The 27,536-nt window shown below is 37.2% G+C and overlaps 2 protein-coding genes across 33 annotated transcripts in view; one reads left to right on the forward strand and one right to left on the reverse strand.

The window, feature by feature from the left end:
- FIP1L1 (factor interacting with PAPOLA and CPSF1) overlaps positions 1-15,453 on the forward strand; it is a 71,486-nt gene extending 56,033 nt beyond the window's left edge. For all 27 annotated transcript variants that reach the window (XM_038556107.1, XM_038556105.1, XM_038556110.1 and 24 more), the window contains 5 exons: positions 52-106; positions 1,511-1,566; positions 7,186-7,399; positions 14,105-14,242; positions 14,857-15,453. In XM_038556107.1, coding sequence (XP_038412035.1) covers positions 52-106; positions 1,511-1,566; positions 7,186-7,399; positions 14,105-14,242; positions 14,857-15,004 — 611 coding nt within the window. In that variant the 3' untranslated portion in view covers positions 15,005-15,453. The remainder of the gene's footprint in view (positions 1-51; positions 107-1,510; positions 1,567-7,185; positions 7,400-14,104; positions 14,243-14,856) is intronic.
- Positions 15,454-15,972: 519 nt separating this feature from the next.
- Positions 15,973-27,536, reverse strand: part of LNX1 (ligand of numb-protein X 1) — a 174,853-nt gene continuing 163,289 nt past the window's right edge. For 5 of the 6 annotated variants that reach the window (XM_038556092.1, XM_038556094.1, XM_038556093.1 and 2 more), the window contains 4 exons: positions 25,897-26,074; positions 24,078-24,306; positions 16,890-17,048; positions 15,973-16,556 (listed from right to left, as the gene is read on the reverse strand). In XM_038556092.1, the coding sequence (XP_038412020.1) occupies positions 16,421-16,556; positions 16,890-17,048; positions 24,078-24,306; positions 25,897-26,074 (702 nt within the window). In that variant the 3' untranslated portion in view covers positions 15,973-16,420. Of the gene's footprint in view, positions 17,049-24,077; positions 24,307-25,896; positions 26,075-27,536 lie in introns of all 6 variants that reach the window. The other variant, XM_038556095.1, reaches the window with a different exon arrangement.

Here is a 27,536-nt window from a genome sequence, read left to right on the forward strand (position 1 = left end):
ACTAAATGTACATTCTATTAACTTTTTTTATCTTATGATTGAATGTTTCAGGTTTTCCTCCTCCACCAGGCGCTCCACCTCCATCTCTTATACCAACAATAGAAAGGTAAATCACTATGGATAGGGTAAAACTATCATTGGTAGACTTGTGACAGAAAAGTCCTATGCTTATCTTGGTAATATCTTCAAAGATTTAATTTTGTAGACATTAAATAGTACCTGCCTTTTTAAATTCATGAGTCTAGAACTATACCAGTTACTTTTATATAATATGTTGGACCTATATAGTTCTGTAACAAAACAGGACAGAGAAAACCAAATGACAGTATTTTTGAAATGTCTTGCTGTGATTTAGGATACACTGAATAAAGAAACCCCTAGATTGGTAAAAACTTGGCCCTAGTCATTTTTGTGGGATAGCCAAGTAGATGACTGATAATAATGAATAATGCATGTCTGTTTTAGAATTAAGTAAGGACAGTTATTATCAGGAACCATAGTAAAGAAAAGCTGCCTTATTCCTTTTGACCCTGCTGTAACTCAACTTCCTCAAAGGAAAATTGAATCCATTCTATATGACAGTAACCTTCTTTTTTATGTCCTGCATTTCTGGTTTATGTTAGTTGGAATGCTGTACTAAAGAGTATTTACCTCGTAGATGGCAGAATGGTGTTTAGCAACATAAGGCTTTGGAAATCTCACAGACCTGGCTCAATTTTAACTTCAGAATTCCGTAGCTTCGTGCTGCTAGGCAAGGTCCATAATCTCTTTGAGACTCAGTTTCCTTTTACTAAGTGGGGTTGATAGAGTTAAGAAGATGAAAGCAGCTAGTGAATATAACACATCAGCACAATTCTTGGCACATAGAAATCACTAAAAAATGGTAGCTATTACTGTTTCCTCTTAAGTAGCAAGTAGACTCCATGAAAATAATGTATTTCTGAAAAGTGACCCAAATTATATTAGAAAAATTGTGAGAACTTTATATCAGTAGCATCAAATCATGCAAAATTTTCAAAAAAATGATAAAGCTCAGAACAATCTTAATTGGGAAAATAGAAGGATTTAATTGTATTAAGTCTTTGTTAAATATATGTTTTTCTCAATCAGAATGTTAAAAAGTATTATTGTTTATTCTGTCAGTGGGGCTGAATTTCTGAATCCTTAAAACCTATTTTTTTAAGACTAAATTTTAGTGAATTCCCAAGTACTTTTTTAGCCTCAAGGTTTCTGTTATCTTGGGATTCAAGCTGAATTTATTGGATTATTCACATTAAATAGTACTGGCAAGCTATGGTTTTCTTTACAAGTGGGTATTAGGTTTAATATATATTGAGATTAAAAGCCTGTTTTTTTATATCAAAAAATAAAATTACAGAATTAAGATTTATCATTATATGATGGTTAAATGAAAGTCATAATTCTGCCTTGATATTTTGCATTTGTACCAAATTATTAAAACTTAGAACTTACTTGCAACACATAATAAAAATACATTTTTCTTCAACAGTGGACATTCCTCTGGTTACGATAGTCGTTCTGCACGTGCTTTTCCATATGGCAATGGTAAGCATTTTCAGTTGCCCAGATTCAGTTTGAACCAGTACTTAAGTAATTTTAAAGCGATGAAAACATACTTCCCTGGTGTAAAATACTATCTTACAGAGCAATTTAAAAATATTAAGTAATGGAATAACTAGGTCTTACATTCTGGATTAATAATTTTCTTTTATCAAATATACTTTTAAAAATTAACAAATGGTGATACAAGAGGGATATTTGTACTTTGCCCTTTCCTAAAAGAATTTAAGATTTGTCGGCAAGTTGTCTCAGTCTTTGTTCTCAATCTTTTTGTTTCTTAACTCAGGGCATCCAACTAACCTTGTTCTTTTTCTCCCTTGCTGTTTTTTCTTCTAGATCATTGTCCTCTTTTCCTATTCACTCTTGACAACATAATCCATTCTAAGGATTTCTAATACTTGTTTCTGCTTAGATCTCTTGATCATTCATTTTAAAAATGCTTTGCATTGTACTAGGTTTTAAGGCTACAGTAAACTAAACATAAGTTTGCAGACACTTAACTGAGCCACCCAGGTGTCTGAAGATTTCATTTTTTAAAATATTAGTTAAGCATTTAGCTTTTTTTCAAAGTAGTATGTGCAAATTTTTAATCAATAAGCAAGAGTTTTCTTTACCAAACCCAACTCCTCTCTCAGGGAGAAGCATTTTTTTTTTTAAATAAAGGAATTCTTTAGTGATAACGATTATAAAGCATATTGCAGAAATTAATGAGAAGAAAGTTACGAGTTTTCTTCATCCTAATCAAAACCTTGGAATAAAGGTAATAGATACATCTTTGGCTTTGTTGGTAATTCTGTTTTACCTTTGTTAATTTATTTTAAAATTTTGTAATGTATCCTCAAATACTGCTATGTATATTAAGATTATGCTTGTAAAGTAAGACCTAGATAAAAAGTAATCTTTGGGGATGCCTGGGTGGCTCATCAGTTGAGCAGTCTGCCCTTGGCTCAAATCGTGGTCCCGGGGTCCTGGGATGGAGTCCTGCATTGGGCTCCTGGCAAGGAGCCTGTTTTTCTCTCTGCCTATGTCTCTGCCTCTTTCTGTGTGTCTCTTGTGAATAAATAAATAAAATCTTTTTTTTTTAAGTAATCTTTGTAGAAATATCAACTGCAGAGAGAGCATTTTTGATGATTTCTAGTTCTTCTGATGGTCTGCATGGCATGCATACATAAGCTATTACCCTGTTTCTTGATTTATATAACTGTAGATACCATCTGTTACCCTCTTCCTCTGATAGATGCGTATTTTGCTTACATGTTGCCACTCTCTTTTCCCCACCAGTGACATACTACTGTTTTTGTTCTTCTATATATATATTCATTCATGTACCATCTACATCTGTTACTGTGCAAATTTCCAAGCCCTCACATCTTCTTCCCCCTCTGCCTCCCAGCTTTGGTCAGCCATCCTTCTGCTTAGAAACTTTTATATTTGGGGCACCTGGGTAGCTCTCAGTTGGTTTGACTGACTCTTGGTTTTCAACTTAGGTCTTGATATCAGAGTCTTGAGATTGACCCCCCACGTTGGGCTCTGCACTCAGTGTGGAGTCAGCTTGACCTTCTCCCTCTGCTCCTCCTCCCCGCCCCCCGCTCCACCCCCTGCTCCCTCCCTCCATCCCTCTCTCTCTCATAAATAAAAATCTCTAAAGAAAACAGATACTTTTTATTCTGTCCTATAACCAAAAGTCTCTGTGCCCTGATAAGTTTTTTATTCTAAAAGTTAAACAATAAATCATACTTCTATTATTATGACTATGTAAATACTGTATACAGTAGAAATAGTTATAATACTCAAGTCATGCAACGGGGAAAGTTCCTATGGCAAATAAATTGAAAATACCATTTTTTTCTTATGTTTCATTAGCCGTGTAAAGTCCTACTACATTTTAATTGGGTTTATATTAGGACTGTGACTTTATCCATCTCAAATTTTTTTTCCAAAAAATGTTTTCAAATTTTGTTTTTCAGTTGTTAAGCCATGTGAAAGGCATTTTTGCCTTTGTTATAAAGATATAATTGTGCCAATGTCATCTGTGGAATAGCCTGTCCTTCTGAGAGATCCATAATGTCCTATCCATTCATATATCAGGTTTCTTAAGTATTCCTGAATCTGTTTCTTGGCTTCCTAGACTACTCACTAGTTGAACTCTTCTTGTGCTAATAATGCCACACTATTTTAATTACGAATTTTGTAGTAAATCTGATACCTTGTTCAGCAAAATCTATCTACTTAGTCTGGTTCAAAAGTATTCTTGCGTCATTGCTCTTGCATATTCATTCTAACATCAGCTTTGGAAGTTTCATGAGAAACTGTATTGAGATTTTGATTAATAACTAACATTTATATTATGCTTACTTTAGACAAAACTGTTAACTCATGTAGTCTTGACAGCCTTATAAAGTAGACATACTGTTACTATTCCCATTTTACGGACATTGAAGAACAGCAAAATTCAGTGGTGTCCCCAGTATCACACAATAAGTCGCAGAATCAGGAGTTGAAACCATGCAGCCTGGCTCTAGAGTCCTTGCTGTAACTAAACCATGTTGGAATTGCATTGATGCTTGGATCAGTTTGTGTGAAATTCATATCTTACAGCATTGAGTCCATGAAGAAGGACTCTCTTCATTTATGGAGATGTTCTTTAATATATTTCATTTAAGGGCAGTCCGGGTGGCTCAGCGGTTTAGCGCCGCCTTTAGCCCAGGAGACCTGGGATCAAGTCCCACATCGGGCTCCCTGCATGGAGCCTGCTTCTCCCTCTGCCTGTGTCTCTGCCTCTCTCTCTCTCTCTGTGTGTCTCTCATGAATAAATAAATAAAATATTTAAAAATATATTTATATATTTCATTTAAGTGCTATAATTATCTCCAAGTACTTTTTGCATATCTTAGATTAGATTTAGTCATTGGTACGTATGTTTTTGTTGCTGTTTTAAATGATATAGTCATTTGAACTTTCTGTTCTATTTCTAATTACTTGTAATTAGAAATAGGATTGGTTTTTGTTTTATTTATACATATATATATAAATATACATATATATACTAAGCAAAAGACTTTTTTTTTTTTTTTTTAAAGAAATTCTTTTACATTTACCACTAGGCATTTGCTGTTTTTTTTTTTTTTTTTTTTTTTGATGGAGTCCTGTATCAGATCAAGGAAAGTTTCCAAGGGCTTTTAAACTGTGAATGGATATTGAGTTTTATCAAATACTTTCCAAGATAATCATGTTTTTCTTCTCTAATCTGTGAATGTGGTAAATTTCTAAATTTTTCTAACATTTAGCCACTGTTTATTTGCTGAGATAAACCTGCCGTGTTCATGATTGGTTATCTTTAAAAAAACAAAACAAAACACTGATTTATTTGGGATTTTGACATCTATGTTCATATGTAAAATTAGCTTATGCTTTTTCTTTATTTCTACTGTCTTTAACTGGTTTTGGTATTAAAGTTATATAAGCCATATGGGATAAGTTAGGGAATAATCTTTTTTTCCCATTCTTTGAAGTTTATATAATATTAGGATGGTCTATAGCTTGTAAGTTGTAAAACTTACCTGTAAAAGCTAGTCTCTTGGGAAGGTTTTAAATTACTGATGAGTATCTTTGATAGTTAAGGGACTAGTCAAGATTTTTTTTTCATTCTTGAGTCACTTGTTGGTAAGTTATTTGGAATTAGTACATTGCAGCTAAGCTTTTAGCATTGAGATAAAGTGTATTCTCTATTTCTTTCATGTCAGTAACATCTGTAGTTACAGTTTCTTTTTGGTTCTGATTGTTGATGTGGCCTCTTTTTTTTCCTAATCTTGTCAGAATATTGTTATGTTTAATTTGTCTAGTCTTTAAAAACCACCTTTCAGGTTTTTTTTTTTTTTTTTTAATTGTGAGATTCTTTCCTAAATGGTAGCTTTTATTTTCATTATCTCCTTTCTGTTGGATTATTCTGTTCGTGTCTAAGTTCTTAAGTTTTGGAAGCTTTAGCTCATTAATTTTCCATCTATTCTAATGTAGTGTTTTTTAAGATTAAATTTATCCCCAGAACAATTTGCTCTCTGCGCTTTTGATATGTCCTATTTTTAAGCTCAGTTCCTAAATGATTTGAAATTTATTATATTTTTGACCCCTGAGTTTTCAAAAATATATCTTTAATTTGAAATATATGGAGATTATGGTGTCTACTATACTTATCCTATGAAAGCATGCCATATAGTTTTATGTTTCATACGTGCTTGAGAAGAATGATTATTATTTATTTAGCTATTATGGGCAATATTCTGTGTTATGTCCGTTAAATCAACCCTGTTAAAAGTGTTTTGCTCAAATCTTCTATATCTGTAGTGAACTCTTTTGTCTGCTTCAAGTGGTAATAATTGAGAGAAGTATGTTAATTTTCCATGATGATGGATTTTTCTGTTTCTACCTATATTCATATTAGTTTTTACTCCCTAAAAATTAAAGCTTGTGTTGCTAACCACCTGGAAGCTTAGTTTGTTCTGTCTGCTTGGTGAGCTGCATCTTCAATTCCCTGTCCGCATCCCCTCTGTCCCAGGTAACCCGTTGGTGTGAGTTTGTTTTGTCATTAATCAAGCTGCTCCTGTGGAGATGGGTGGTGTGGGGTGTGATATTTTCCTTTCCTTCCCTTCCTTTTACTTTCAGCCATTTTGTGTGTGTTTATGTTTCCTATATTCAGAATATAGTTAGAGGGATTTTTTTTTATTGGTTTTTAGAGTTTTTAAAAGTACAAATCAACAAACTCTATCATTTAACTGGTGAATTCAATCTCTTGAATTATTGTGATTATTGAACTAATTAAACTTATCTCCTCCAACCCCCATCTTTTCCAAGTCTTTTTGAACTGAGTTTTTCAAGTGATTTTTTAAATTCTGTTTTTCCTTATGTTGTTTTGAAATTATATATTTTGTTTCTATTATTTTAGTGGTTATTCTTGGAATATATTATGTATATATCTCATAGAAGTTTTTTTGGTCAGGTCTGTTAAAACTTCTCATTTTTAAAATTTTATTTGTTTGTTTGTTTGTTTATTTATGGGGGGGGGGGGTGAGAGAGAGACAGGCAGGCAGAGGGAGAATCCGGGTCCACGCGGGGAGCCGGATGTGGGACTCCGTCCCGGGACTCCAGGATCATGTCCTGGGACGAAGGCAGGCGCTACACCGCTGAGCCACCCAGGGATCTCAAACTTCTCATTTTTAAATCTGTGAATGTCTTTGTTTTATTCTTGAGATTTGATTTTGTTGAGTACCTATTTCTAGGTTGGCCATTACTTTTTCTCAGCACTTTGAAGATATCTGGTTTTCATTTTTGGTCAGAAAGTTTGTGGTGTATTTAATTCTGATTCGTTCACCTTGCCAAATGATTCTTTATATATTAAGTCTTTAAGGTTTGCTTCTGGATATTACCCTAAACTGTGGGTATTCACCATATGTTACTTCTCTTTTCTATTTATAAAATAGGTTTCTATTATAATCTACTGAAGCATTTTTGATGGGAGTTTGGTCTTTTTCGGTTGGTTTTTTTGTTGTTGTTGTTTTGCTCTTTCTCTTTTTAAGTGCTGTAACTTTTGTTTTTAATTGTTTTCCTTAGTTGCCTTTCCCCACCTTCCTGGTTCTGCTCCTTCGTGGCCCAGTCTTGTGGATACCAGCAAGCAGTGGGACTATTATTCAAGAAGAGAGAAAGACCGAGATAGAGACAGAGACAGAGACCGAGAGCGAGACCGTGATCGGGACAGAGAAAGAGAACGCACCAGAGAAAGAGAGCGGGAGCGGGATCATAGTCCTACACCAAGTGTTTTTAACAGGTTTGTTGAGTGTGTGGGAATTTGTACACTTGTGTTTCATATGCACAGAGTTTACATTTGGTGTAAGGATGGAAAATATAATTCAGTTGGGAAAGAATTGCTTTCAGAGTAGTTAGGAGATAACCATTTTAAAAGCGTCAAGACTTATTTAATTCATAAAGGCTTTCCATTATGTAAAGTAACAGTCTTGAATTTATTCATCTCTTCCTTAAAAGAATTTGAAATTTTTATCTTTCCATCTTAATTTTTCATCTTAAGTTTAAATAGTTGGCAATAGAGACATAATTTCCAGTGTATTATGAATATTATAATTTTAAAATAAAATCATTACTCTTCATCCAGTGGGTTAAGAACATTATAGTGATTTGCTAAACATCATCATCCATTTTTTAAAAATGTATATAACAGGCTGTCTTTAACAGTCAGAAATTTTGCATTTCTCTTTGAATTCTTATTTCTGAACCATTTCCCCCAAAGAATTTTTTCTACTGTAAAATATTTTTATTCTTGAATAAGTTATTTTAGTTGATAATTCCATCCTCTTTCCTGCAGCATACCTGTGGTAAGTTTAAATACTAAAAAAGTGTATGACCGTTAGATTAAGTATTTTTAAAAATGTTTTCCCTGATTTTAATTATTACTCATTTTTATATATGAAGATAATGCAACTTCTGAAAATAATTCAGTGGAACTTCATCCTTTAATGTTATGGAGGACCTTTCGCCATCCCCAATTAATACTTGTTTCCGTGAGTGAATATTACTATTGGTAGGAAAAAACAGACTTTGCCATTAATTACATTTCTTCTAAAAATATATACAGTGATGTAAGCACTGAGAAACCTTGTTCAAGTAAAATACTTAAATGAGAAAAGATGGAATTTTGTTGTGGCTCTGTCGTTTACTTATTTGAGCACCTTTAGATTCAGTGATACATCAGAATGACAGTTAACCTATATTTAAAATTATTTCTAAGGATCTGTCAGCCCTATCAACCACGACTCGACTTTGTTGAAAGCAGAGAATTGGAAACCTGATTTGTGAAAGTATTTGTTATTCAGTGTAACTGTTTCCTAGGGCTGCTGTAACAGTCCCACAGACTGGCAGTCTGCAACGACAGATACTGTCTCTCTGCAGTTATGATGTAAGCTAGAAGTCTGATACTGGGGTCAGCAGAGTTAGGTCACTTTGATAGGCTCTGATGGATAATCTATTCCACGCTTTCTTACAGCTTCTCATAGTTGTTAGAGATCCTTGATGTGTTTGTCTTCATATTGCATCCTCCCTTCTGTGTCTGTGTCCAAATTTCCCTCTGTTTATAAGGTTAGCAGTCGTTAGATTGGGGGCAGCCAAATCCAATATGACCTCTTAATTACATGTGCAAAGACCCTGTTTCCAAGATAAAGTTACATTCATGGGTATGGAGGGTTAGGACTTGAACATCATTTTTGTGAGGGAGATACAATTCAATCCAGTACATTAAGGAATTAAAATCTAGTTTTCCCGGTTTTCATGGAAGAACACCAGAAGTCTTACCAAGACTTGCTACTGTTTCTATTCTTTTAGCTGCATCTTATTTAACTTAATATGCTCAGAAAGGATTAATTTTAATAGATCTTTGCAAAAAATCCATAAAAAATAAAACATCTTTATGTGTGTTAAATATTTATTTTCATGAGTTGTCTTTTTTCCCCATTCCATTTATGGAAAATAGCTACCATATAACATAGTTGGTAAAAGACAGCTATTACCAAGCCTGACAACCAAATCACACTCTGTTTTTATCAGGGAGGTCTGATTTCATTTTTCTCTTCACTTAATATAAGGTGCTGTCCCTCAACACTTTGATTTGTTTCCCTTCAAAGGGGTGTGGGGTTTTTTGTTTTTGTTTGTTTGTTTGAACTAGGTCAAGGAAAATTGTTAGGACTTCTACTACACTGACAATGTACCTGAAGTTAGAACATCCCAGGACACAGAATACTCCCATTTCTTACTCCATAGTTTATCTTTGACAGAAAAATGTATAATACAGGAAGACCTAGAACCTTATATAAGCTTTTTTGTTTCTTAAATAAAATAGATCTGACATTAATATTTTAAATTAAATATTTTTAAAGCCCTGATGGTTTACACACCCTGAGTCGATGTATCATAGTAAAATTGGTGAAAGGAATGCCTTTTGTAAAGGGCTGGAAAGTTGATGATAAGAAAAGAGGTTGGCTGGAGAAGTGTCATGTTTTACCTGCTGGTATATCATTAAGCAGTTCAGATTTAAGAAAGATAAATAAGGAAGTTGTGAATCTGGAAGTTGGTTCCCTAAAACTTTTTGTGCCACTGAAAAGAATTTATATCCTGCTGTGGTGTACTGGCAAGTACTGCTGACCTCGAGAATAATTCAGTTTTTCTTATGGTCCACACGTCCCCAGGTCACTACACTTTCTGACTTTTTTTTTTAAAGATTTATTTATTTTATTCTAGAGCCAAGAGAGTGTGCGTTGGGGGTGCAGAGGGGAGAGAGTCCCTAGGTGGATTCCATGCTGAGCCTACACCCTCCTCCATTTTAACCTCAGTTCTCCCTCAAGCCAGTATACACCCCCGTCTTAGCTACGCTGAGCAGATTGCTTTTTTGAAAATTCCTTATTGTTTCATACTTCCTTGTTCATGTTACTCCTCTCCTCTCTGCCTCACTTGATTCTTCAGGGTCCAGCTCATGTCTGTCTTCTGTGAGCTCTTCTGAATTCAAATGAAAGTTGAATTATTTCCTTCGCATGGTTCCTAAATACTTAATGTATCTTCTTTAAAACCTGTGTTTCTTGGGGCAGCCCCCGTGGCGCAGCGGTTTCGTGCCGCCTTCGGCCCAGGGCGTGATCCTGGAGACCCGGGATCGAGTCCCACGTCGGGCTCCCTGCGTGGAGCCTGCTTCTCCCTCTGCCTGTGTCTTTGCCTCTCTCTCTCTCGCTCTCGCTCTCACTCTCTGTGTCTGTCATAAATAAATAAATTAATCAATTAATTTTTAAAAAAACCAAACCTGTGTTTCTTAGCAAGCCTGTGTAAGGGCATTGACCACCATCTTCCATTCTGTATTCTCAGCACTTTGTACAATAATGCCTGGCATGCAGTGAATAAAATGACTTATACATTGCAGAGGAGGAAGATGAATATAGTACAGAAGAAACAGTTTTGAAAGCTGTTGAGTAAAACTGTTAGCTAAGCAGATTTTGAAATTAATAGAAATCAACCTTTATGACCAACAAAGCAATAATTTTGGCATCTCGTTAACATATCAGTCTCGATACCATCACAATATAGAATGAGACGAGTCACAGAACTTTTTTATACCACCTCTTTTAATAGATGAGATAAATAAATGTAAGGTACATAGACAGTTTTCTAATTTTGCTAAATGAAATGAATAATGTATAAATTCAGGATGTGAGCATATACTTGATTCAGGTAGTGTTTTTTGTATTAGATGTGATCATGTTCTTACAGCATTCTTAATCCAAAAAGGTCCTTAGGTATTCTCTAAATTTTGACAGTGGCAGATTAGGAAATGGACACAGAGAAATGAAGACCATGGTAGAGAGCCATTCTGTGTACTGAACCTGTGGTTGAGATTACTTAAAATCTTTTCTGGTCTTGGAATTAGGTAGTTTAAAAATCTTTTACTTTTCATTTTCTTTATTGTTCCCTATGTACTTTCTTATGGGTTGGGGGAGACAGTTCATTTATTCACGTAACTGACATTTTCTGATCCCTGTTACGTACCAGGTACAGAGCTGTGTGCTGAGGATACAGAAATTTCATACAATAGTCTTACAATTTAAGCACATATCATCATCAAGGTGACTAGGTCTGATTAGTAGTTTGAAATTTTACCAAAAAAAAAAAAAAAGTGGCATAAGAAACAATAGGATTTATTAATGTTTTTCCCTCCTATAGCTAATAATGACTTATACATTGTAGGCATCTGATAAAATTTTACTGACTATAAATAAGTATAAAGGTATGATACATAAGTGTGTGTATGTATGTGTATAGGTTTTGTATTTCTGTGGTACTATATGTGCTGTTAACTTTAGCCACATAGTGCATGATTCTTTTAAATTCAGGAGCATACTTTCAGAAAGTTGAATTGTTTCTAATGTAGTTCAAATGGATATTTTTGAGATAGCACTGCTATCTCTAGAATATACATGTTCACAACTTAAGATGCTGAATGTAAACTTGATAGGAAAGAAGACTAAAATGAATTGCTTGGCTAGACTTCATAAATTTTCTTTGCATAGATATTTATAGAATATTTGAGGCTAAATTCAGATTCTTAGTGTCACACACACAAATGCTACTCAATTTTTATGGAAACTAAAAGTGTTAATGGTTAAACCTATTTGATTTTCAGAATGCTAAGCTGTAGGGCATTAGGAATCCATGTTTTCCTAAATCTGACTAAAAGTTCAAGCCAGAGGGGCATAAGGTAGAGGAATTTTGTGTTTTTCTGAATTATCCCAGGAATAGTGTTCTCTGGGAAATCCGAGGGAAGTATAAGTAAGGGCCATTTTTTCTAAAGACTGACATTTTGCAGTATGTCATATGTATGTGTTGTGTTACAAATTACAAGGTCATTGTTTTGGAATCATAGACCTGTTTCAACATCTGGTTTTTAGGCCACTTAAGTGTGGGCCAGCAAGAAGGTTAGTCATTGTAGGATGTTTGAAATGAGCTGTAATGATTTCCAGGCCCAGAGAAACCTCTGTGCTGCAGCTGTGTATCAGAGAAAGTGATGGAAGGATGCCTCTTCATATGTTCTGTGTATAAGGCTCAATCTTATATCACTTCTCTAGTATGGTTATCATCATATGGCCGTCTTCAGAATCTTAAAGGCATCACAGCTAACAAGAATTGGTATTAGGGTGAGAGGGGAAAGAGGGTTATAAATGACAGATTGAGATAATCAACCTTATTTATTTTTATGTAAACCCAATTTGTAAATCTGTTACAAAGAGGCCTCTTTCTTTTTTTAATAAGGGTACTATTCATGATAATACTCATTTGTCATAGTAATTATTTTTGGAAATGATACTGGAGAGTCAGTCACCTTTACAGAAAGGGTCTGCTTCTAAAAAATCTAGCATTCAGTTGACTGAACCTGGGGAGCCTGCTTGCTAGTTACCACTTATTGAGGGCCTACTACTGTGCCAGGCACTTTATAACTGTTACTGCCAGTTCACCAACAACCTTGAAAATGATTGTTGCCAGTTTTACAGATGAGAAAGCTAAGGTTCAGAAAGGTTAAGTAATTTACCCAGGTCACACATAGTCACTAGTAGAATCAGGTTGTGATCCTTGGTCTACTCTGTACTGCTTGTCCTAACACATTGCATTTCAGGTGACATGCTTCCAATGTCCAAATGCAAAAGTACATATTTATGGTTAGAAAAATGTGTATATTCACAGATACACATACAGGCATATGTGTATATATAAATAGGTATACTTTAAGTAAAATTTGTAAATGTGTAATGTATTTCAGGCAGTGAAAACTTGCTCAGCAGTAGGCGTTGTTAGGTATAGCACTACTGAATCACTGCTTTTGGTAGGAGATGATAATTAAGCTTTCTCTTTTATATGGCTTCACCTGATATTGTATCCTGTCTTACTCAAATGTCTTAACATCATGATGCGTCATGCAGATTACTGACTTATATTAGATCTTTCCAGAAACCGAAGCTCTTTATTTCTGATAAATATTTATTTCTGAGTTTCTGATAGCAGGTTATGGAAATTGTTGACTTCTGTGCTGAAACACCCCCCCCCTCCAAAAAAAAAAAAGGCTTGAAGAATTAAGAGAAAGATGGAGAGAAGAATATAAGTGAAGAGACATGAAGAGAGGATAGATCTAGGGAGGTTTAAAGAAAAAAAAAGACTACCGTCTAATTCTAGCCATCAGTCCCTGTTTCGGCAGTTCATTCTATCCAAAATCAGGAAATGGAAGTGCAGCCTAGGTATATGCACTTGTTGCTGTCAGCCATGTGAATCCCCCCATCCCTAGCCACACACACATTCTCCTATAGTATGTCAGACTGTAAGTTTGTCCACGGGTAGTGTTTTGCCTGCATTTTGTGTGGATATTGTAGAAGTTGCTCTGCTGTCCCTGTCTTTATGTCTGTATCTATTCCTTAGAAGCATGTACTCTTCATGTGATTGAAAAACTTAAGCACCTTCATCTACTTTACACTCTCTAGCCATTGTGAATTGAATATTTTTATTATTTATAAAATCTTAAGCACACAAAGATTCTAAAAGAATTTTGGTTAGAAATCGAAGATATACAAACATGCTTTTAATTTTAAAAGGAATAAAAGAAGATGAGGCTGATTAAAATTTAAATCTGTTATAGCTCCCAGTTCTTGGAAGGAAAAAAAAAAACTGGTATATATAATTTCTACTCCGTAACAACTGAAAGCACAAAATAAAATTGGACTTCTAACGTGTAATTATTACATGTTTTATATTAGATGTAGTGCTAGTTGGGAATGGCATTGTTTTCTTCTCAAGTCAATAAATATTTTGCACCTATTCTGTATAAGATGCTAATAACAGTGTGAGGTCTTCTGGTTTGGACTCAGATCACATCCCTTGTAGTTTGAAGTTATTCAGAATTAAACAGTCCAGTTGTCATGAAAAGTTTTTATTCCAATTTCAGTGATGAAGAGCGATACAGATACAGGGAGTATGCAGAAAGAGGCTATGAGCGCCACAGAGCAAGTCGAGAGAAAGAAGAACGACACAGAGAAAGACGACACAGAGAGAAGGAGGAAACCAGACACAAGTCCTCTCGAAGGTTTGTTCTTTTATAGTGAATCACTTTGAAGCTCAGAGAAATTGATTTGACTGCAAAAAGTTAAAAACCTCTCCAAATAACTAGTAGAGCATATGTGTTCCTAATTGGAAGATTAAGAGTAATGTGTTGAAGTAGTTGGTTGCTTATAGGCTCATCAAAGATTTTTAAATCTAAAAAGACCTCATTTAGTACTCATGGACTTATTACTGTCTTGTTGGGAGAGGGGTTTATTTAGCCTATGAACCAGTAATACTAATATTTAAAGAAAAATCAGGGCCTCATAGTCTAAAATTGTATGCCTGTTGTTTGTTGGTTTAGGATCAGTTCTAGAAAGTATTTCCTGTTCCGATTTAGTGCTTCAGTTTCTAATTTGTAATAGTTTTTCAGGATAAAGTATATGGGCTCTGAGAATGTAGGATAATATCAGGTGCAGGTGAACCTATACTGTACATACAATCTCCATATAAAAGTCACATAACTGGTTACTCCTCAAAGTGTGTTTGAGAAAAAGAATTCATTTAAAACCCAGTGTTATATTGGGAATTCAACTTAGACATAGTAGGTTGATATTTCTTATCTCGTGTGTACTTAACACAACTTTTTTTCCTTTTCAGTAACAGTAGACGTCGCCATGAAAGTGAAGAAGGAGACAGTCACAGGAGACACAAGCACAAAAAATCTAAGAGAAGCAAAGAAGGAAAAGAAGCAGGCAGTGAGCCTGCCCCTGAACAGGAGAGCACTGAAGCTGCACCTGCTGAGTAGGCATGGCTATGGCCTGTTGTGTATATTAGGGCCAGAAATGTACCATAAATCTTGTTATTTTTCTGGATAATGTTTAAGAAATTTACTTTTAATCTTGTTCTGTTAGTATGAAAAGTTAACTTTTTTCTCAAAATAAAAGAGTAAATTTTTCATGTTAAGTTAAAAATCTTTGTCTTGTAATATTTAAAAAAATAAAGACAGCAATGACTTATATCCAAGAAAGTAATGTGAATGAGTCACTCAGCAGGGAATTTTAAAGAGCTATGTACACACACAGTATCTGATAAAGGTTAAGGTTTCACCTTGGCCATAGTTTTCTTGAGTTAATCAAATACCAGTCTCAAGAGGTTGCACTGCAAAAGGGCACCTCTGGGTCTTGAGATTAAAAGTAGTCTTTATCAATACTGCTGTGGCACTCTTGCTTATTGTATTAAAGTACTCGTATACAGTTTTGATATCACAACTTTTTGATAGGTTTTCAGTGTTCTTAATTTGGGTTCATGGTATAACTAAAGAGGGAACTTTTATATCCAAATTAGTAAAATCTAAAGGCATTTGGCTGGTGTCTGCAAAATAACTTGCCCTAAGGGTAGTTTTTATAGCAGGCACGTGGACAAACACGCGTCACTGTGACACAAACTTGAATTGTCTCATGGCTGTTTATGAGCTGGGGTCAAGCTGGTTTGGCCTTTCTTGATGCTTTTTCCAAAGCTCATTGGTTGAGCAGTATGTGGAGGTTTTATACAGTTACTAGCTAGTTGTGAAAGAAAAGACAAGAGCTTTAGATTAGTCCTTTCCTATTAAATCTAAGAATACACGTTTATAATTCTGTGAGCGTTTTTAGGGATAAGCCTTAGGATGTATTTGTCAGTGGTGGTAACAACATGGTTTTGAAAGAATGAATTACTAGGATCCTTTAAGTAGCGATAATTGAAATGAATTTAATGTCATATACTAAAAGACAACCATAATTTGAAAAATATTTATTTCTCATTTGATGAACATTTTCAACAGTGCACTTTTAAAATCCTCTGGCTGTAAATTGTTTTTCTAAATGCCCGTAATATACCCATTACAGACCTCAGCATATACTAAATTTTTAATTGTAGGATTTGAATCCACTGGGGGGATACAAATGATCTCAGCCTTTTAAGATCTTTTTAATGAATAGAAAAATATAAACTTAAAGTTGTGGAGTAATGAGAAATCTTCCACACTGAATAAAAGCTATTCAGATTTATGTTTTGAGTATTACATTTTCTGAGGTGTAATTGGCTTTCATTGGATCATACTTTTCCTGACAAGAGTTTACATTTTTACAGTGTATCCTTTAAATATAAAAATTGACAAGATAAATACATTGTTTCAACTTAGCTTATCTGTAGTTTTCTGTTTTCCTATGACCCATCACTGATTCTATAAAAAAGTGCCAGGCCAAGAAACAATAGTAAGAGTAATCTTTCCTTTAAGTTCTTTCAGCATCCTTGCCAAGCAAGCATGTATCATTCCTGATGTACTTCTACCATTGACAGCCAGAAGAATGTCTCCGCATCTAAAGAACATAAAACACCACATGATTAACATTTTGATCCATAGCTGAAGTCAATGCAAGTGTATTTGGTGGTCTTAGTTTTTGCTCCATCTGTCAATTTTAATTACATAAATTTCTAATTAAATTCTGCAAACTCTATTCGGCTTCTGTTAGAAGTTAGAAAGGACACTAAAAGCCTAGGAAGTTGCTGTATGGGACCAAAGAATTCTTAGAAATTGAATGCTATGTTTTTCTTACCGATAAAACACAGTATATAATACATGTGTTACTTCTAATGGGGCCAAACTTTTGCATATATAAAACAAAATATTGTTAATAAGTAGTCATTATTACCTAATTCTTCCGTCATTGTATGCTGGTGTTCCTTCGACAATGGATTTAATAAAAAAAGGTTTATTCCCATTATATTCTTCATAACCTCCTACAATGCAGAAGCCCAGACTTCCAGCTGTGTTTCTTCGTAATATAACATCTTTACAGTTATACAGGTACCTGAAATAGAGTGTGTAAGCAGTATATCTGCAGTTAGGTTGAACTCTAAATAATTATTATGATTCATCTCCCATTCCCTTTATTGACATTTTTTCAGGCTAAATAGTGGAGGGGGTCTTAACTCAAAACTGTCATAGCCAAGTGACCTTTGTGCTATTAGCGGGCTTTTTCTAGTTGAACTATTTTCCATTGCCAAACACCCTTTAAAAAATATTATTATATTCTGCTTACATGTTTACTGGGAAAGATAATCATATTTTTGGCTTAAAGATTTAATGCTTCAATTTATATTAAACAAGTTGCATAGGCCTAAATCCTTATTGGTGAACCAAATTCAAACATACTTAGCAATATCATATCTTTATTTACTTGTGAATATAATGAAAGCAAAAATCCTTTAAATGATTAATCTCAGTGGGAAAAAAAATTAAACATAACCCTAATAATTAATGCATTTGCCAGAGTTTTGACTTTCAAAAAACACCAGTTTAAATGTAGTTTCATGTGTTTGATAGGTTATAGAGGAGCATGCAGGCATAAGGTGAATGGAAATTGAGGTACATTTAAAGATAAGAATTATTCATAATGGAGAAAAAAATAGTAAACTGAATAGGAAGTTACAGAAGGAATGGGAGAAGGAGAGGCCACAGGTCTTCCGTAAGTGAATAGAATCTTCACCTAAGGTAGAAGACGAAACAATATAATTCAGTGGCAGCTGGATCAATGTTCATATAGGTACAAGCCAAGTGTAAACTGTTACAGTTATGACGGGTGGTGGTGGTGTCAGGAACTGGATTTGACTAAAATCCCCCAGTTCAGGAACTGGTTTTGGAAGAAAATCGGCATTTTCATACTGGTAAAACTCAAGATAGGATTGTTTTGTTTATAAGCTGTACCTTAAAATAGTAACTGCTTTTTGAAAAACCAATAAAACGTCTCATGAAAGGTTTTGTTAAGTGATGTAGTTGGTCTTTACATTTGTCACTTGATAATCCATGTAACATGATTTTTCATGGTGTTGCTGATTGCAACTTGAAATAAGCTTTGGCTTTGGGGGATAACTTTAAAAAGTAGTCGTGAAGTTCAACTCGATTTTGTTTTGTATCTCTTGTCACAAATAATTTATAATCAGTCTCACTGATAGCTGAAAAATGATTTTCATTAAATAAAGCAACTATTTTGATTGTAAAATATTCATCAGCTATATTTCACCGATTTGATGTCAGTAATAAATTCATCTTGTAGGAGATACCATATTTTACATAATGGTTCACTGACTGCTCATACACAAAGCAGGTAATTGGCAGTTCTCCAAACACCAGAGCATTACATTCCTATGCTCAATATTTAAAGGAAAGCACATGAGTTGGCTGATTCTTACCCAAGGTCATGAGCAAATATCTATCTTAATACTTCCCAGCCATGATTCCTTAAAACAGAAATGGGTACATAGAACAATACTTTGAAACAAGTATTTCCCCTTCCATTGTCCATTGAGTTTTTATATTAAGTATCACCTTGGACTTTACATTGGTCCTTATTGGGTATTTTATTTCATGTGGATAAGCTGTAAACCTCAGCATCTAAAATTTATTATGTTCTAGTATAAAATTTTTAATATTGAGTTACAAATTGTATCTATTTTCCTAGACTCTTGATATTGGAGAGAAAGTGTTGGTTTGGATTATCTTTGAGCAGATGTTTATTGAGTGTACCACACTCTAGGCACTTGGTAGATCGGTGAACAGAACAGGTGAAAACCCTGCCCTCTGGCTGTGCATTCAAGTGGCTAGCAGTGTTACTAGTATTTTTTGCACTAGGTGCTTTCCTTCCTTTGGAGTATTTCAACTTCAAGAACTCAGTAAGTTAAACCCTTTCAAAGTCAGACCTTGGTTTGGTTAGTTGGAACCAATGTGTACTGGGGCATTGGTTTTTTTCAAGCTGAATTACTTCACTCCCCATTGGGAAATGTGGAAGCTGGCTTTGGTTGACAATGTTGAGGATTTACCTTTGAAATATTAAGTGACTTTAAATTCTAAATGTGAACTTTTTTCCTATTCTGAACTCATTCTCTAAATTTAGGCCTCATTGAAGGAGAGTTGGCATAGTTTAAAGAATAGCAAGGAGTTTAGTAATTTTCCTCCAATAAAAAAATTATGGTTACTTCAAAGATCAACTCCATGTTAAAGACTATGTCTTGGGTTGCTCAAGAAGCTATATTTTTCTGTTTCAACTGGCTGTTCCTTCTCCATCTCCTTCAAAGATTCCCCTTTTCTCAAAGGACCTCAAAATTTCACTGAGCCCCTACACTAACAAAGTGGGGTTCTCAAAAATATGTACCTTTCAGGGAGTGTAGAGGTGAAAAAATGCTTTTATCTAAGAGTGAGACATGATCTGATGATCTGTCTTTTAAAAAAATTTTATTTTCTAATAAGCATTTAAGCTCAGAGGACATACAATAGGTGACCTGGCAACAGACTGAATGCAGAAGTAGATGGGAGAATCCAGTTATCTTTTGTTCAAGCCAAACGTTAAAGAGGTTGGTAAAAAAATGTTGCCACTTTTCTCACTAATTCACTCTAAAGTCGTTCCCAAAGCACCCTCTGCCTGCATAACAGTAATACATTTTAACTCCTCTCTCCTCTAGTCATACTAGTCCAGATGACAGCATGTTTTGAAAGACTTCCAGATGTGGAGTTTGGGCCTGCAAGCCAGCAGAAAACAAAGCAGAAGGTCTTTAGTGATTTCTGCACCCCCCCCCACCCCCTTCAATTGAATGGCACCTGGTAATCTGTATAGCTTTGAGACAGTATCTGGAGCTGCTGCCCAGGGGTCACTCCCGGCACAGAAGGCACCACTAATAAGGGTGAGATATATTTGCAATGTCCTTTATCACCCACTTTTACTCTCTCTGCTACTGCTTATATCTGACACCCACTGGTTGAAGACAGGCAGCCACTGGTTCAGGGTATGAACACTATCTTCTTCATGTATATTCTTTCTGTGTGTTGGACTGTACCCGAGGGCATGATTACAATGTCCTAGAAATGGATTTCCTGTTTCTAGACCTGATACCACTTTTCTTCATTGGTAGAGAATCTTAGGTAACTGACTGGATCCTACTTTAGGGCAAATAGGTTTCCTCAAAATCTGTTCATCAAAAGGGGAAAATGTTTTTGAGTAAATGTATAACTTGGAGGGAAATGCCCTGGTGAATTTTTTTCAAAAATATCTATTTTCAGGCTCAGTCTATAGCAGTTCAGACAAGTAACTTTTGCCGAGGTATGATAAATGGCCTGAAATTCTTAGGACGTCAGTCATGCCAAATGTCTTGAGACCTTTAGGCCAATGGTATTGCATCAATTGGGGTCTTTGAACCTCTCTGCCGTCAAGATTAGAGATGTGAGTGGATATTCCCATCCTTAAAAATTGTAGCAGTGTTATGACTGAGTACTCGCATCCTGATACCAGCTGAGGGCCTGATCCAGGGACATAATGGAGTATTAAGGATGTCTGAAAAATGCCAGGATGGACATACTTGTAGTTTCAAAATGTCAGAGTAAACCTTATGTTTCCCCTTCTGCTTTTAAAAATCACTGTAAAGGCAACTAGGAGACTTGGAAACAGAAATGCAAACTCCATCTGAAAACAAAACTGGGTCATGGCATTTGAGGGAGAACCAACTGCCAGAGGCAGTGGAAGAGTAGGTGCCCGCAGCGGGAGCCCTGAGGCCTGCAGGAAGCAGCCCACTCAGGCAGGACACCCACTCCCACAGGGCACCACCAGAGCCAGGCAGGCTGGTGTTCGCAAAGGAGGGCACGAGTGAGGCAACGAGAACCCCAACAAGATAACCCGTTACATCCAGGGAGTAGCCTGGCTGGAGGAAGGGATGCACCTGAACTGCTGATCTTGGTCTGAGAGAAGTAAAGCAACACAACCCTGTGTCATAAAGAGAAGCTTCTGCCACTTGGAAGATGGCCCTGGTTCCTTCCTCCTTGTGAACCTCCAGCCAATAGCTGCTCCAGGAAAAACTGACCTAACTCAGAGATTTAAAAAGAACTAGCAAGCAGACACTCAGGACAACAGAAAAACGGAAAGGAACAGTGAAAACAGCAACACAGAAACCACTTGCCAGAAAAATGCTGCCACAGGAGTGAAATGCTTCTAGAGAAAATGAAATTTATAACCCAACCACCTGACCGTGAATTTAAAATAGTCCTGAAACAATTCCTCTATAAACCAGAGATCCCTGCAGAGATGTAAGATTTCCAGGAAGATAGGAGACAAGAGAAGAAACGAACTGACAGTAGAAAGACAAAGAAGGGAAGAATAAAAGCCACCACCAAAATGAAAGTAGAAGCTGGAAAGGACAAGCCATAGTAATGAACATGGAGGGCAGACCAGAGTAAGCAGAGGAAACAAAGGGAAATAAACAGTTGAAAGGAGTCAAGAGAATGCAAGATGTGAAAACAAAAGGTAAAGACATGCTTGGAAGAACCCAAATAATTCTTTTGAAAATCAGATGAAGGGATCCCTGGGGGGGCTCAGTGGTTGAGCATCTGCCTTTAGCTCAGGGAGTGATCCCAGGGTCCTGGAATTGAGTCCCACATCAGACTCCCTGCTTCTCCCTCTACCTGTGTCTCTGCCTTTCTCTCTCTCTGTCTCTCCTAAATGAATAAAATCTTAAAAAAAAAAAAAAAAAAACGAAAGGAAAATCAGGTGAAAAAGGACAAGCCACGTATACAGAGGAAAGGTTGAGATGGGCCTTGCGCTTGTCCACACCACCTCTCGATGCTCACCAACATGATGTGAAGCCTACTCAGTCCAAAAGAGGGTGACCCAGTAATCTTATAGCCTGCCACACGGCTGTGCAGATGCTCTGTAATTTCTGTAACGAGCTCGATGGCTAGTGGACACCACACTAGTGCAATGGCTACCCCTGTATGACCCTTATGAGGTCTTATGACAGCATCGTTTGTGAAAGCAGAGATGGAAAACAACTGAGGGTTCACTACTCATAGGAACTGGTTCAATGACTATGATACATCTGGATAACAGAACACTCACTACTCAGCCATAGAGAAGAGACACAGCTTGATATATGCCCATGTGAAATAACACCCAAAGTGTATTCTTAAGATTAAAAAAAAAAATCATGGTACACAGTAGTGTGTATGCTATGTGTGTGTGTGTACATATAGACCTGGACCGGGGGCCAGCAAACCGCAGCCCAGTCCACCGCCTGTCTTTGTGAGCGAACAGCCAAGCCTCTCCATTGGCATATTGCCCATGGCTACTCTCCACGACAGAACCGAATACTTGCAACTCAGAATGTGACTCTTGAAGCCTAAACTCCATCCCTTTACAGAAAAAGTTTGCCAACCCCTGATGTAGACTTTCCCTGGAAAAACACACAAGGGGTTGCTCTCAGTGATTACCTCTGTTGAGCGGACCTGGGAGGACAGATCTGAGGGCACCCTTCTCCCCCCTGTGGTGCCTTGGGATTCCCTCGCGAATATATATTACTGCGAGGAGACGAGGGGCTGAGGGAAACGAAGAGCCGCCAGGGTGACTGAGGACCAGTGTTGTCTGTGCTGGCATCATTTCACACTTCCTGTCTACTTCTTTCAAAGGAAATGAACCAAATCCAGACTATACTTCTGGCAGGAGCAGAGAGTTGCTGCCTGAGGCCAAGTGACAAAAAGTGGAGGGAGAGAAAGCCATTCACGTGGTTGTATTTGGAGTAAAAAGCATCTCACATTTGTCCTGTCTTACACGAATGAACAGTGAGGAACTCTGAATATATGACAAATAGCTTTCAAGCACAAAAGGTAAAAAAAAAAAAAAAAAAAAAAAAAGACCTATTTTTATAGATTCTGGTTTCAGAAATATTAAAAAAATATTTGAAACCAATACTCTCTTCTTCCACTCAGACTCTGTCCTAAAATGCTTGGAGGTTTTCAAACAGCCTCGGTGCTCAATGTTCAGCTGTTTAAAAATACACTTATCTTAAAAATAATTTATCAACTAGGAAAGGCTCAAAAAGGAATCTAGGTCAGTGTATTTGAGACAGGGATGTTTTTTAAAACCTCATTTAAAATTTAAAAAAAAAAGAAAAGACAAACAGAGAGAGAGAGAGAGTCATATCTCCACCCTCAAGAAAAATGTACTAAAACCAAACATCCTACTTTTATTCATTTAATCCTACAGCACTTCATCTTCAGTGACTCTAATATCTAACATTTAAATCATGTGTTTGGAATTTGTGAGGCAATTGTTTGAAGGCCAAGAATTTGTGCTTTGATGCAGGTGTGCAAACCCCAATTTATCTGTCCCTTGAATATTTAATTTCTGCTTGTAGCTATTTAGTAAGTCTGCCCTTAAAACTTTTCCTGAAGTGTCTGAGACATTTTAATGGCTTCACCATAAAGCTCTTGTTACCTCTCACTAAAATGACAATCCAGCTGCTTCCTGAAGATCTTCATAAGAGTAGGAACTAGGTAGAGAGTCTGAGACATACCCTCAATCCACACATGCTCAAACATCAAGGGACAGGCAAAAAGGTCTTCTGCATTGTTTTATGTTTAGCCAGGGCCACAGGAAAGCTAACGAGGTAAAACTTCCATAGTTCTGAGCAAGTTCTGAGCATTGCCACTAGCAAATTTGGGAAAGAATCCTTCCCCTGGCTCCATAGTGGGTTCCAGAAGACTGGATTTTAGCCTTCTCTCCCTGTCAGCAGAGCTCTTTTGCTGCATGAACAACTGATAGAACCGTACAGAGCAGCTCCAAGCTCCTCAACATGAGGGTATAGCAGTATTTCCACGTCCAGGCTCTCACCCTGCCCTGGGCCTTCTGCATGGATTTTTAGTAACAAAAGGGAAGACAGGATCATGTCAAATAGTCTCACAATCAAACTGGGGGCTCATTCAGATGCTTGTGCCATGAATCAGCCCAAGAGAGTAAAAGAGTGTCCTAAGAAATATCGCGGTTCCCTCCCATGCCTCCCCAAGATGTCACATCGGGGCTCACCGTGGTAATTCCAGCCACATGATCCAGGAGGGGGACCAGTCTCTGGCTGGGGCCATGTTGTGGTTGGAGTCCAGGGCTGCTGGGCTGCTGCAGGCTTCCTGGGGCTCGTGTTCTTCGACTTCCAAAGCTTTCAGAACCACCAGGGAGGATGTGCTTTTCAATAATGCCACTGCCTCGCTCCGGTTGACCTCTGTTAGTTCAATCCCGTTCACATTTAACAAAATGTCACCTAATGGCCAGAGAAGCAGAAGCCATCCTTAGTGAGAGTGCAAAGGGGAAGTTCTGTAAAAGTGCCAAAGGAGCAGAGACTGAGTGGGATGCAGGGGAGCGAGCAAGCTGAAGGGGGCATGTCATTAGCCTCCTGCACTGACCTGAGGCTGAGTTCTCGAATAGCAAGTGGTTAGTGTGTGCACGTTTCAAGGCATTGGCAAATCATGCTTGCAGGTTTCTAAAGCATACCCATTAGTGTTTGGCTCTTGCTTTAAAAAAAGGGGGTGGGGGGAAGAAGGAAGATAAACTAGCTTCGTTTACTATTTAGTCAAAGATCATCTACTTCTTTACTTCTTGTTTCTTGCTTTTACCACAAAGGGAGAGCATTTGGCAAAACTCTGAGTGCTTGCATGGAGCCTGGCATGTGGTAGGCACCCAATAAATAGGGATTACATGAGTGAGTAAGAGACTACCCCTGAAAGGGCCTGGCAGAGGGATCTATAGCAGTGAAGAAAAAGGAGCTGGAACTATGCCCTTGAACAGGGGAAAAAGGAGTTAACATCCTTGTGATTTGCTGCAAAGGGGACACTCCTACCGTTGGGCAGGCACCTCATATGTGCAGGGCCACTTCCATCCACCGTCCCGCACAAGCCTCTGCTCACATTCTCTCGCTAACAGGTCACTTCTTGGTGAACCTCATCATTCAACACCCAGGTGCTTGGGTGCAAAGGAAGAGCAAGAAAACTAAAGCACATTCCTCTCCTACCTCCGGTTTGTATTTTTTTTTATCTCTCTCCTGATCTTCTGCTTCCTTTGAATATCATCTTTTTCACACAGAATAACCACAGCAAGAGTAAAAAAGATAGGAAGAGACAGATGGCAAAGGCCTGGAGTCCTGCCCGACCCCAAAACATGCTCTGTTAGGTTGGCCAAAGAAATCCCTACCATGCCACCCACTGCCCTGTGGCTCCTCGGGCTGAGCGACGGTGCTTCAGAAACTTCGTGCATCTGAACCCTTACATGACATAGTTGCTCAACCATCTGAGCTACCTCAATTGGCAATATTATTAAGGATACATATGCGACACCCCTTTCCTTCAATGAAAGTAGCCTAGGACACATAAGATTAAAAGACGGTGACATTTCCACCCGTGGAAAAGAACCTAGCATGATACTTTCACTTAATACTCGTTGACTCAAAACTCTATGAAAGTATTTCATCCACCCAACCCACAAAATGGAGCAATTCATGAATAGGTTCACCACATGATCAACCCAGCAAAGAATCACTTAGAACAAATGGAACCAAGTTATGCTATTTAGTTGAGCCACTTGCTCATAACTGTAGACGCTTCCCATTACTTCCCGGCATACTTTGCAGGTACTTGCTTTCTTAGCAAGCCAAGCAGCCCACGTCAATCCACAAGAACTTCAAGGGGTGAAACACCCAATCCAGCAACTATACTCAAGCCGGTCACAGTCAGTGTGTGACAGAGGTCCTGGGCAGCTCAGCATCTCATGCTCTCATCAGTTCAGGAAGCAGTTACCCAACCCAGCAAGCTGCGAGTTCATGGTAACACTCCACTGGCCCAGTACCTTGTCTTTTTACCTGTTTTTATTCTTCCATCTCTGCTGATGACTCCCCCGGGCTCCACGCTGATGACGTAGATGGGCAAATCCCACTCCCGATGTGATGCTCCACCAGCAACGGTCATGCCGAGAGACTCGCTGGGGTCTTTTCGGACACTTACCACCTTCTCACGGCAAGTGGCCACAGGATGGAGGGGCTAAAGGCACAGACAGGAAAACAAGCGTGGCACACCTGTTCACAGGGGGGCTTGCATTTCCTCCGCACAAAAAAAACCCTACCCAATTGGACAAATATATGACAGTCGTCCTTGGTCTCATAGAGAAAGACACGTGCAGAGGGAACCCTCGCTTTGCCTGTCACCCTCAGCAGAGCAGCGTTATCCCAAATCCCCTAGGCTGATTCAGAGAAAGTTTACATTTCAAATGGGAATGGAAAAAAACGGAAGAGGAGCAGGTTGGAGACCACTGGAGAAATAGCTCACAAAGTGAATCACACCCCAAGTTTTCAAGTGACTACTCCCGATAGTCATATTTCATAAAGCTCCTGCCATTCATGAGTATCAGGAGTTTTCTTCTAAGTTAAAAAAAAAAGGAATTGTATTTTAATTAAATGACCTCTGTTTAATTTAGGTAGGGAGTCAATTCTAGAACTCCATAGTTAGAGAAAATCATGGATTTCATAGAAACTCACTACTAACTGGGTTCTCTCCAATTAGCATCTTCAGTCTTTCAAAATAATATGTAGTTCTACCCTTTAATTTTATGATGCAAAAACATAGTATATACATTGTGTAGCATACATTGAGGACTGGCTTTTGAAAAGCAAATTAAGAGAACTGTGATTTTGGTTCAGCAACCCTAGGTTGAAAACAATCAAAGCTACATGCAGTGTTATCTTGAAGCAATAAGAGTCAAGGGCGCTGTTTGTCAGTGAATTTATATCAACATATAATTATCTAAAAATGTATTCTCCTCCATGTGTAATGACCTAGGGGACTATGTGGGAATGTGCATTGCAAATAAATATCACCCTCTGATCTGACCTCAGAGAAGTCTAGGGCTCGGAACACAACTTACAGTTTTATCTACGGAGATAAAATTTAAAAACTCATCTGGTTAAAAAAAATTAGGGTACAAAAGAAAGTGTAATTATACTAACTTTTGTGTAGAAAGAGGGAGGAGAGAGAATTTGTATTGATATTTACATTTTCATGAAGACACTCTGGAAACAAGAAAGTGGTTTTATGGGCGTGGAGGTGGGAACCAGACAGATGGGGCCTGGGTAAGAGGTTCCTTCCTCATTTTTTTTTTTTTAACCCTGTGAATATATTACCTATTCAACAAATCAAATGAATGATAAACTTCTGCTAAGTTGATGGTTAGCATCATATAGAACTATTGCTTGCATTAACAAGAGTTCATTTTTACCACTTCATTATGAAGATAAGCCTAGGCTTTTTGCACATTTATTATCTCATGATTTTCTATAGTATAAAATTACCCATGTCTGTTTTAATGGCCCCATTGTATCCAGTAATAGCCTGTTACTATATCCCTCGTACTACACATAGCATTTAGCACATTAAAGATGGTAACTATGTTTGGGAAATAAATGCATGGATAAATTACAAGGTGCTGCAAATTGTTTTTAGTAGCCAT

The sequence above is a fragment of the Canis lupus genome, chromosome 13 (assembly GCF_011100685.1).
Source record: "Canis lupus familiaris isolate Mischka breed German Shepherd chromosome 13, alternate assembly UU_Cfam_GSD_1.0, whole genome shotgun sequence".
Classification (NCBI taxonomy): domain Eukaryota; kingdom Metazoa; phylum Chordata; class Mammalia; order Carnivora; family Canidae; genus Canis; species Canis lupus.